Raw genomic sequence first — 12,479 nt, 5'->3', positions numbered from 1 at the left:
AGACCCCATCCTTCTGAATGACAAATCAACAAACACAAAACTAAGCAAACACAACAAATCTAAATCAAGCCCCCAGGCTCTGCCTAATCAAGTCCAGCTCAGAGAACTGGGAACTCACCCGGCCTCTCCAAGATCAAAACTATTTTCATTTTAACCATAAGACATTGTATGTCTTTTACTGTCATAGTCTTGCCAGTGTACAGTGGAGTTTTCCAGGTGCTACATGAGACAACAGATTGAATGAAGCCATAGATGAAAAGAAATTCAGCTGCCTCCCATTAAACCAGACATTCACGAGGTTTGCAAATAGAAAACAAACCCACTCTTCTCACCAATATTTTCGGTTTACAAGTTATTTTCATGAAAAAAGTTTATGTTAACACATAATGTGTATGTTAAGTGAATTAATAAATATTTTCAATTTTTGTTTTTTCTTAAATAGAAAATAAAAGCTCTTCTTACTTTTCATGTTTTTAAGAATGTAAAGGGCTCCTGAAACCAAAAGAAGTTCAAGAACTACTGCTCTATAGTAATGGTTCCAATATTTTTTTGCCCTTGGAACCTTTGGGGAAAAAAATCAGAGAATAACTATGGTTCTCTCAAAATACACACATACACAAATTTTTCATTATTTTATCAGGGGCTTCATAAGCCTCCATCGAGCCTATAAAAGGAAAGATAAGGGAACATTAGACATCTGAATCACCTTGCTATAGAACCACAGAAATCTTTTGCATAATTATAAAACAAAATTTTATCAAAATGGAAAATAAGCAACCCTAAATCAAAAACAAATGAATCTATGTATATCAAGCTTAAACACAGAAAACAATTATTTTAGAGACTTTAAAACAATAATATGATCTATCATACACCCCTAGTAGGCTATATCCTAAGCTAGAAGAAACTGCAAAGAGATTGTGAACAGAATTCAGTAATTATCATATTAATAACACTGAGTCATTTTAAAACTTGAAGGATACAGGCATTAAGCAATATGATGGTCGTGTTGTGGTTATGTGTTTAAGAAGTTATTTTTTAAAATACATACCTACTTACAAATGAAAAGATAGCGTATCTGGGATTTGCTGAAAATACTCCAAAGGGGGGGGGGGGGGACAGACAGTGAGATGAGAGAATTATCAGACATATGCTTGTATCCATTGAATCTAGATGCCAGTTATATGAAGATTTATTAATTTAGCCTATTTTGTGTTAGAAATTTTACATAAAACTTTTTTAAATAAGCAAAGGTTAAATGTGCAATTTGCAAATATCACAGCTCAACTCTTATTTTACTGACACTACCAAGTCCATTTTATCACTGAAGTTCTTTAGTAAGAGAGTTGAGTATGTGATTTATATAACACACACACAAATTTGAAAATTCATGATAACAATTTTCTTATTTCACCAGTCATGTTTTTTAAAATGTGATAAAACTTTCACTGGCTGTATCTTCATCAGGGGAAGAAAATAGAATCAGATTTAAATAATATCTGTCTCAACATTCCTGAAAGCTGCTCAATCAACAACCCAATTCCAATTCAAAACCATTTAATCTAAGTGTCTCAAATATGGAATTTGTTCTAAAGAACAATATCACAAATCTCTTTTGCAGGATCGACTGTTTTTCCCCACATGATGATGTGGCTAACCGAGTTTTGTTCAAGAGCACTTTATATATGAATGTTCCCCTAAATAGAAACACAAAAATTGTTGGTGTAAATCAACTAGAATGGTGCTAAGCCCTAGCTATAAAATTTTTGTAAGGCAAACATTCGGCTGTGTAGCAGGCCCCAATCCCTGCTTAGACTGTGTCATGGGCATTTCCACACCTTATTAGGGAGCTGGAGACCAGGAAAAGCTGCCAAAGAGAGGCTGCACCTGCTCTTGCTCTATATCCTCAGCTAAATTTCTTTAGCTAATCTGTGTGTAGTCTAGAAGGAATGAAAGCTTCTCCCCTGCCAATCCACATTCCAGCAGAAAAATCTGAAACAAGGCATAAGTTTGCAGAACTAAACATTCATTCTGGAAGGATACGTAAAAAACTATTGCTACCTTTGGTGGATTAGAGTTGAGGGGGAAAAAGTCCTTATTTTATATGTGTGATGTCTATAGTATATAACTGTGTAGTACTCTGCTAGTATCTTTTATATTTTTATTTTTTATATGTTTTTATTGATTTCAGAAAGAGGAAGGGAGAGAAGAAAGGGAAACATCAATGAGAAAGTCACTGATTGGCTGCCTCCTTCACGCCCCCTACTGGGTATCAAGCCTGAAACTCAAGCATGTGCCCTGTCCAGAATGGAACCGTGACCTCCTGATCCATGGGTCCACATTTAATCACTGAGTCACACCGGCTGGGCATATACTGCTTTTAAAATCAAGTTTCCTATATAGTTATGTTCAAAAACGTGTACAAGGATGTTCATAGCAGCACTATTCATAATAATACCTCCAAAATGGAAACTACCCAAATTGCTCATCAACAGTAAGAATGGATAAATAAATCTTGGTATATTCATACAATACTATATGGCATGAAAATAAACCAAATAAAACAACAAACAACAATTTGGATTTATCACACAAAGAATACCTACTATACAAATCCACATGTAAAAAGTTCAAAAACAGGAAAAACTTAACATATACCATTAGAAATCAGAATAGTGGTTACTCTAGGGGAAGGAGACAGTAAAGACTACACAAGAGGACTGAAGGCTGCAGTGTGTCCTATTCATTCTGCCAGGTACAGCTAAAAACCCAGGACATTATATATAAAACAAACATAAGACTACTCTAAAAGGTAAAGAGAAGACAGACAAGCAAGGGAGCTAGGGACCCAATGGCAGTTAGTTCTCTTGGTTTGTGTTTTGCTTCATATATCCTGGACTGGTGGCAGAGATGGAGAAATTGGCAACCTAGAAACACCAAGAACAACAGAAAAGTTTCCCCTAAAGGTAAGCTCTCTCTAACCACAGGACCAGGAAAGGTGCAGCCTTGCAAGAGAGAAAATCTTTAGACAATAACCATCGCTATACCCCATCCAAACACTACAAAAAAAACCCCAAAAAAACAAGGGGGAAAAAACAACGTGGCCCCAACATCACCTCTGTCAGCCAAGGCTGAGTTAAGAGTAGACTTAGATTAGCTAACTCTATTTCAGTTACTGAGACCCAACTAATTATCAAGCAGGTTAATGAGGGAATGAGGAATCAAACCTAACTTCCAATCCAAGAGTATTCCTTTCAACTTTATCTACTTCCTCTCCAACCACCTTGGTTGTGTTATCAAGTTTTCTTGAATTTTTCCCCACAATTTAATGTCAGTATTCTACGTATCTTTACTCTATATCTTTACTCCAACTTTATATTCTCCCAAATACATTGCACTACTGAAATAAGGCTAAAAATAACTAGGTAATATATTAGCTAATTTAAAAGCAGTTTTATGGCCCTGGCTGGATAGTTCAGTTGGTTGGAGTATCTTCCCATCAAAAGGCTGCAGGTTTGATTCCAGTCGGGACACACAGGGGAGGCAACCAATCAATGTTTCTCTCTCACACAGATGTTTCTCTCCATCTCTCTCCCCCTTCCTGTCTCTCTTAAATCAATTAAAAAAACAATCCTTGGGTGAGGATTTTTTTTTAAAAGCAGTTTTATCACTAGTGAAGCTGGACAGTTTCACTTTTTTTTTAAATTTATCTTTATTGTTAAAAGTATTACAAATGTCCCCTTTTTCCTCCCACTGATCCCCTCCACTCTGTACCCCTCCCCCCAGGCCTTCACCACACTATTGTCTGTGTCCATGGGTTATGCATATACGCATATAAATTCTTACGTTACTCTCCCCGTCCCCTGACCCCCACCTTCCCTCTGAGATTCGTCAGTCTGTTCCATGCTTCTATGTCTCTGGATCTATTGTTCATGGGGTTACTTTATTCATTAGATTCCACATATGAGTAAGATCACGTGACACTTATCTTTCTCTGACTGACTTATTTCGCTTAGCATAATACTCTCCAGGTCCCACCATGCTGTCTCAAAGGGTAAGGGATCCTTTGTTTTTACAGGTGCAGAGTACTCCATGGTGTAAATGTCCAAGAAGATGCTTGATATGATTTTAATCTTCTTGAACTTGTAGAGACTTGTTTTGTGTCCTAATATGTGGTCTATCTTTGAGAATGTCCCATGTGCACTTGAGGAGAATGCCTATTCTGCAGCTTTGGAGTGAATGTTCTATAAATGTCAATTAAATCCATCTGATCTAGTGTGTCATTTAGAGTCACAGTTTTCTTGTTGATTTTTTGTCTGGAAGATCTACCCAGTAAAGTCAGTGGGTGTTAAAGTCCCCTACTATTACTGTATTGCCGTCAATCTCTCCTTTAAGTCCTCCGCCAATCTCTCCTTTAAAGACCTCCTGTGTGAGTATTTTGTTCTGAGGTGGCTCTCTTGTAGACAGCATATATTTGGGTCGTTTTCTTATCCATTCAGCTACCCTATGTCTTTTGATTGGGACATTTAATCCCTTTATATTTAAAGTTATTATTGATGAGTACTTATCTATTGCCACTTTATTTCTTTATGCCTATGTTTTTCATTCTATTTCAACTTATTACAGCAGTCCCTTTAACATTTTTTGCAATGCTGGTTTGGTGGTGATAAATTCCTTCAGCCTTTCTTTGTCTGGAAAGCTCTTCATTTCACCATCTCTTTTGAATGACAGTATTGCTGGATAGAGCAGTCTTGGTTTCAGATCCTTGTTTTGCATAACCTTGAATACTTCATGCCATTCTCTTTTGGCCTGTAGAGTTTCTGATGAGAAATCAATTGACAGCCTTATGGGAGCTCCTTTGTAGGTAACAGAATGTTTTTCTCTTGCTGCCTTTATGATTCTCTGTCTTGGATTTCTGGCATTTTAATTATGATATGTCTGGGCGTGGGCCTCTTTGGGTTCTTCTTGCTTGGGACTCTCTGTGCCTCCTGAACTTGTGTGACTTTTTCCTTCACCAGGTTAGGGAAGTTTTCTACCATTATTTCTGGAGAATTCTTTTGTTCCTTCATTGGGGGCTTGTTTTTTGCCTCCCCATTTTGGCTGCCTGTTTAGATTTGTTTCTATGTATTAGGTAGATGTGCTAGGACTCCCAGTCTTTTGGATGGTCTCTGGTGCAGGCCAATGTCAGACGCTGTTTGTGACTGGCCTTGAGTACCCTGTGTGAAGTTTTCCACACTCCACAGCTTCTGGTTTCCTCTGCTGGGGCTGGGTGTGTTTGGACAGGACCAAGATGTGCACCACCACCTGCTTTTCCAAGCGTTGGGTCCAGAAGAAAATCAGGCACAGACTCAGAGTACCCAGAGGCTGTTATTCTGTCTCTTAATGAGCCTCAGGCTGTAGAAACTCCACAGGGTGGAGCATCTGATTGTTATCAGTCTCTTTAGGAGCCTCAGGCTGTAGAAACTCCACCTTCAGCTGCTGCCTGTGGGAGCCCAGTCAGCCCTCTCACACCTCCGTACTTCCCAGCAGTCTCTATGCAGTCTCCAGTTTTCATCCTTGGTTATGAGGGTGCTCCACAGCTAGCCTTCAGTTGCAGTTGGTTATTCAGAGTGGTTTTTCTATATTTTAGTTATAATTCCAGTTTGTCCTGGGAGAGTGTCAGTGTAGCTTCCACTCAATCCACTGCCATCTTGAATCCCAGTTTCACATTGTATTAAATTCTCTCTTTAAGAATTACTTGTTAAAGTCTTTTGTCCAGCTTACTAGTTGAGGTCTTAACAAGAAAACAGTTCAAAAAATAATAATCAGCAAAAGATTTGAACAGGCACTTTATCAAAAGGAGGTATAGAAATGAAAAACTGCTGAAGTCACTAGGGAAATGCAAATTAAATCACAGTAAGATGGCGATGGTTGCACAACAACATGACTATATTTAATGTCATTGAATGATACACTTAAAATGGTTTGGATGGTAAATCTTATGTATATTTTACCACAATCAAAAAAATTTTTAATCACAGTAAGTACCACTACAGACCCTCTTCTACCTCCCCCAACCCCTATTCCTCTCTGGAAATCACCATACTGTTGCCTGTGTCTATGAGGAGGTTTTGTTTTGTTTTGCTTAATCCCTTCACCTTTTTCACCCAACCTCCCAAGCCCCCCTCCACTCTGACAGCTGTCAGCCTGCTCTCTGTATCTATGAGTCTGTTTCTATTTTGTTTATTTTGTTCATGAGATTCCACATATACGTACTTGCCTTTCTCTAACTGGCTTATTTCCCTTAACATAATACTCTCCAGGTCTACCCATGATGTCGCTAAAGGTAAGATTTTCTTTTTTAATTCAAGTTGATTAATTTTTTTAAATTAAAATTTTCAGTTGTATAAATGTACCACTGCTTTTTTATACACTCATCTACTGATGGGCACTTGGACTGCTTCCAAATCTTGGCCATTGTAAATAACACTGCAATGAACACAGGGGTGGCATATATATTTTCGAATTAGTGTTTTGGATTTCTTCCAATATATTCCCTCAAGTGGAATTGCTGTGTCTCCTCCTTATCCACTTGATCTCAAACTTCTAGCCTTCTAGAATTGTGAGAAAATAACTTTCTGCTACTTAAGCCACCCAGTCTGTGGTACTTTGTTATGGCAACCCTTGCAAACTAATACAATGTCCAAAACTGAACTTCTGTCTTCCCATTCACAGTTGATGAAACTACACTAGAAATCAACAATTTTTAAATGCTCCTCTCCCCTGTAACTACATCACCTTATCAATCACTATTCTATTAATTTACCTTGATCTGTTTCTTCTTTCTCATTCTCTCTATTCCCACTGCCTTAATTTAAATGCCTATACAGGCATACCTCATTTTACTGCACTTTGTTTTATTATGCTTTTTATTGTGCTTCAAATTCAAAGTGAAGGCAAAAACCTCCACCAGCAAAAAGATTACAACTCTCTTTATTGCAAGACTCGCTCTATTGAAGTGGTCTGGAACAGATCCCAAAATATCTCCAAGATATGCCTGTAATATCTTGACTAGCTCACTGAAATAGTATTCTAAAATACAGCCTGAATTAATAATAGTTTCTTCTTTGGGGTCTTACTTCCTGTTCCCTTTTTAAGAACTCTTTCCATTCTACCTGCATTACACTAAAAATAAGCAATCTTCATGTTCTTAGGAGAAGTAAAATCCACTAAAATTAGCCTGTCTGGAAGAGAATACCAGAGTAGCCCCATATGTTTGTTTGTTTGTTTGTTAATCCTCACCTGAGGATATTTTTTCCATTGCTTTTCAGAGAGAGAGAGAGGAAGGGAGGGAGGGGTAGAGGAGTAAGGGGTGAGGGAGGGAGAAAGAAGCATTGATGTGAGACACATCCGCCGGTTGCCTCCCGTACACATGTGCCCCGACTGGGGGCGGGGAGCAAACCCTCAACCCACGTATGTACCCTTGACTGGGAATTGAACCCTCGACCCTTCAGTGTGTGAGCTAATGCTCTAACCACTGAACCACACCAGCCAGGGCAAGCCCGGTATTAATCACTCACAGCATTCCAGCCTATAAGGTATTCAACAATGTAGCAAACAACTTTTGGGATGTCTGCCCAGATCAAGAATGGACATAGCCAGCCATGATTTTATTCTTTTTTTTAACTGAGATATAATTGACATATTACACTAGTTTCAAATGTACAACATAAAGATTTAATATATGTATATATTGTGCAGTAAGTCTAGTTAAATGCATTACCACAGTTACAAATAATTTATCTTGTTCTGAGAACTTTCAAGATCTCTCTTAACTTTCAAATACATAATATAGTATTAGTTATTAACTGTAGTCAACATGCTATACATTATATCCCCAGGATTTATTCATAACTTGAAATCTGTACCTTTGGACATGATTTTTATTCTTATCTTTCTGACTACCAACCAGCAACCTGGATCATAGGTATGCACCTGACCTAAGATGGGCCAATCAGATTCTAGCTCCCAGAAAGTTGGGTTTAAGAGTGGATCAGGAAAGAGGTATATTCAGGAAGTAGCCAATTATCTTGCCTCTGCTCAAAACCCTCGCATGGCTCCCTATCTCACAAAAGCCAGTCAACTAAGTCCTACTTACTCACTCCCCTCCTATACTCCCCACTGGCCCTATGATCTCTCTGACCTCATATTTTACTTACTCTTCCCCCAACTCATTTACTACTAGGCCCTCTTGGTTATTTCTTGAAAATTCCTGACATATTCCCAACTTAAGAGATTTCACATTGGCCATTCACTCTGCCTAGAATGCCTTGCCCACAGAGCATTTATTTGTATGTCTAATTCCCTCTTATTCTTCGCTCCTTCTCAGTGGGCAGGAGACATATTTATGTTTTTTTATATATCTTTATTGATTTCAGAGAGAGGAAGGGAGAGAGAAAGAAACATCAATGATAAGAGAGTCATTGATCAGCTGCCTCATGCACGCCCCCTACTGGGGATCTAGCCCGAAACTCCGGCATATGCCCTGACAAGGAATGGAACCATCTCCTGGATCCTAGGTCCATGCTCAACAGCTAAGCCATGGGGCCGAGCAGGAGACATAGTTAAAACTGGAACCCATCCTCATATTCTGGCACTCCTCATTCCTGCCTGATTTACTCCACAGCATTTATAGCCTTCTAGTTATGCCATATAATTTCTTACATGAATTTTTGTTTTTTGGTCTTGGACTTTGTGTATTTTCTTCCCTGACTAGCTCAAGTGCATAAAATAGTGCACCTGGCTTGTAACAGGTGCTCAATAAACATTTGTCAAATAAGTGCTTATCTGCTTGATCATAAGCATGCCAAAGCAGTTAAAGTCGATCTGTGGTGAGAAGAATGAAGCAGACATGTCTGGAAGCAGAGATGAAAGACCATGTGGTTCCAGAAAGACGATAAATAGCTGTCTGATTCTGACAACTTCTCATCCTTCTAACTCATCCAAATCTAAGCCACCTCAAGTTTTCCCATAGTAAATACAGAGCACGATCAATTGCAATACACTTTAGCTTCATACCTTCCCAATGACTATGTTTCATAAAGCACAAAGAACAATTGCTTTGGCAATTCATTTAAAAAAAAAAAACAAAAAAAAAACTGCTAAGATTTTTTATTATGTCCTGGTAGCAAAAGGAATAATTTAGCAAAATGGAAAAAAAAAAAATCAGTTCTATGTATTACTGCGCTGAAATGAGAGCACTCTACAGTAGCAAAATGTTTGAGAGTTTCATATATCAATACTAGCTTGCAACATCTATTCCAACAGGGTGGTGCTTTCCTTTTTATTTATTTTTATTTATTTATTTTTTTAATATATCTTTATTGATTTAAAAATATATATATCCTTGAGCAAAGGATAGATTTTTTTTTTTCCTGAAACTGAAAAATCTCAATGCATAGCAGGACAAGGCTCCTAATCCATGAAATGAGGAAGCTGCATATGTATAATCTCCTCAACTCTGAGGTTCAAAGATTTGATTATGGATAACAGTTTATGTAATACATCTGCATTCATTCAAACATAAGAATGACTCACCCATCCTCTTACTATGAAAATAGATTATAAACCTGTTGATTTTACAAAAATATAATTTAATACACTAAACACTTTAAAGATTTCTCAAACCTAGTAAACAATATGAAAGGCCAAAATCCATCTGGCAAATAATCAATTTTCTAACAAAATTCAGTATTGTTTACTATAAATACAAAACAGTCTTAGCATTATAACATCATATATGGTGCCACTAGAGGCAAGCAAATGCTATTTTTAAAAGAGAGGAGTTACACTGTTTGCATGGTTGATACTTTAGTAGCATTCTTATTCTCTTTGCTCAGGTTAACATATTAAAAAGTAGAAAAGTAAACAATATTATGTTTTTAATAAAGTGTGATAAGATTAAAATATTTTTAAATTTTCTTTGTTTAGACATATTTTCCAAGCCTCCTACAGAAAGACTGCTTTTTTTGTAATCAGATAAGAACCCAATTGCATTTTCTTAATTTAAGAAATAATCTATAATTTAGCAAACAGAACAGTTGTTTCCAAGGTTTTTGCATCTTGACTAACATTTTTATCATGAAATTCTCTGTAATCCTCCCTTTCCTTCCAGGATTTTTCCAAGTTCAATTTAAATTAATTTTGAAAATTTCAGAAGATTTCCAATTTAGAATTTTGCAAAAGAAGGCAAGAGAAGTATTATAATTCATTTTCATTTCATGACCGAGTTTCATAAAACAAATACAAAACAAGATTCTGTCAAATAACTAAGGCATAATAAAAGGAAAACTCTATAATCAGAATATCTAGTTTCAAATCTCTCTCTTACTAGGGTGTGAAACTTGAAAAACCTATTAAAATAACTAAGCCTGAATTTCCAAGTCTATAAAAGATAATACCTACCTACTCCACAGGGCTCTTATGAAGATCAAATGTGAATGCATGTGAGTATGCTTTGTAAACCATCAAGTGTTACATGCAAATGTTATTACAGTTGAGGTTCTCGTTGACTATCAAAGGAAAGACTTCTTTAAAAGAAGACAGTTCGAGTTCTATCAACTCATGACATATTTAGACAATATCAAACTTTTTATCACTCATTATTGCACGCCATGACAGTGCTCTATGATTTTCATCTAAAACCACCAAAATCGCAATTCATAAGGTTGAAAGGTATTTATCATTTCCCCACGTAAATATACCCAAAACATAAATGTATCTTCACTGATAACCAAAACATCAAGAAACAGCATAATTTAGGAATTTTCTCTATACACTTACTAAATTACTTGACAGACTCTAAAAAGATAAAACTGCTTAAAAATACCCTATCACCTTCTGTATCCGGAGAAGCAAACGCATTTCCATACCCAGACGTTTATGCCTATGTATTCCGTTTACAAGGCTCAGCCTGTTCCAAAACAACCATATCCAAAACACACACACCGAACCCTGCCTGCGTCTCGGTGTCAGGGATTAAATACAAACTACACCAAAACAAAAGAAATCTAAAGAGCCTTCCTCGTCCGCATAACCTCGCTGGACCTTCCTCTTCCTCCTTCAGTAAACACATTCTACTGGGGCAAGCAAACAGGGCCAGGTTTTCAAACAGGGGTCAGTTAAGTTCACTCCACTCGGCCGTCACCTGGCGGGGTATTTTTCGCGAAGTTTCAGAGTCAACAAAGAAGTTTTGTTGCGAGGGGGTAGGGCCAGTGTAGCGATGGGCAAAACGACAGAAAGACAAAACCGAATGAGGGCAGGGTGTGGAAAACGCCCCCACACTCAGCGCAGCCACCACCGCCTAGTCCCCCAGCCCCGGGCCTGGCGGGATCCTGGGGGCGGGGGAGCCGGGCCAGCCGCAGTTCCCGCAGCCCGGACGCCCCCAGCCCCGCAGGGTCGGGACCTCTGCGCGCGCGGGCGGGAAACAGCGGGGGGCGCCGAGGGGTCACCTTCCCCTGCCCGCCGCGGCCCACCGCCCCTCGCGCCGACTGCTCCGCGGGCAAACGGCTCGGGCGCCGGCCCCGCCGCTGTCACCGCGCGCCCGGGCCCCGAGGGGAGGCGCCCCGGCGCGCCGCCCGAGCCCCGCCGCACGCCTCGAGCGCCGCCGACTGGGTGCGGGACGGCCGGAACCCGGGCGTTCGTGCAAGGGCGCGGACGCCGCCGACTTACCTTCCTCGGCGGTGTCCATCTTGTCTGGCGGGGCGGTGGTGACGCAGCCGCGAGGCTCCCGCGGCGGAGGCCAGAGCCTTCTGTCTGGGGCGGGGCGGGGTGGGGGGGGTGAGAGAGGGAGGAGAGAGCGGAGCCCGGCCGGGCTGGGGCTTGTGCTCAGGTGCGAGCGATGAAGCGAGAGGAAGGAGTGAAAGGGAGAGGGAGAGGGAGAGAGGCTGACAGAAAGCGGGCGAGAGCCGGGGAGGGGGAGGGGCTGGGAGGCCGGAGGGGCGAGGCCTGGGCGGGGCGCGGGCCGGAAGGGGCGGGAACGCTCCCAACGACAGGCGCCGTCACTTCCGGCGGAGGCCTGGTGGCGGGGTGCTCCGGTGGTGGGCAGGGGTGGCGGTCTGCGCAAGGAACCGGGCCATGTGGGCCTTGTGCCGATGGCCGCTCTGGGCTGCGGGGCTGTAACCTAAGCAGGAGCTGAACTCCGGTGGCCCTGTCGGGAGGCAGCAGAGACCGGAGGGGGAGAGCAGCGTGAGTTGGCGCCCGCCGGGAGGCGGGGAACCCAGCGGGACCTGTGCGCCACAGACACGGGGCGTGCTTCAGAATGCCCTGGGCGCGTGTGAAAACGTGGGCCCTGCACCCTCATGCCATCCCCCCACCTGCCCGCTCAGATTCTGGCGCTGGGTCTGCAGGTGGCCCAGGAAGGTGTTTTGTTCGGCACCTGGGTAGTTCTGAAGCTCTAAAACAGCAATTTTCAACCTTTTTCATCTCATGTCACACATAAA

General features: G+C 40.7%; 1 protein-coding gene across 1 annotated transcript in view; it reads right to left on the bottom strand.

Moving 5' to 3' along the window:
- MARCHF6 (membrane associated ring-CH-type finger 6) overlaps positions 1 to 11,822 on the bottom strand; it is a 62,605-nt gene extending 50,783 nt beyond the window's left edge. Inside the window, exon 1 of the mRNA XM_081131375.1 lies at positions 11,710 to 11,822. Coding sequence (XP_080987501.1) covers positions 11,710 to 11,728 — 19 coding nt within the window. The 5' untranslated portion in view covers positions 11,729 to 11,822. The remainder of the gene's footprint in view (positions 1 to 11,709) is intronic.
- Between the last annotated feature and the right edge of the window lie 657 nt (positions 11,823 to 12,479).

This window comes from Miniopterus schreibersii, assembly GCF_964146895.1.
Source record: "Miniopterus schreibersii genome assembly, chromosome: 3".
Classification (NCBI taxonomy): domain Eukaryota; kingdom Metazoa; phylum Chordata; class Mammalia; order Chiroptera; family Miniopteridae; genus Miniopterus; species Miniopterus schreibersii.
This window is presented reverse-complemented; position numbering and strand designations above follow the sequence as displayed.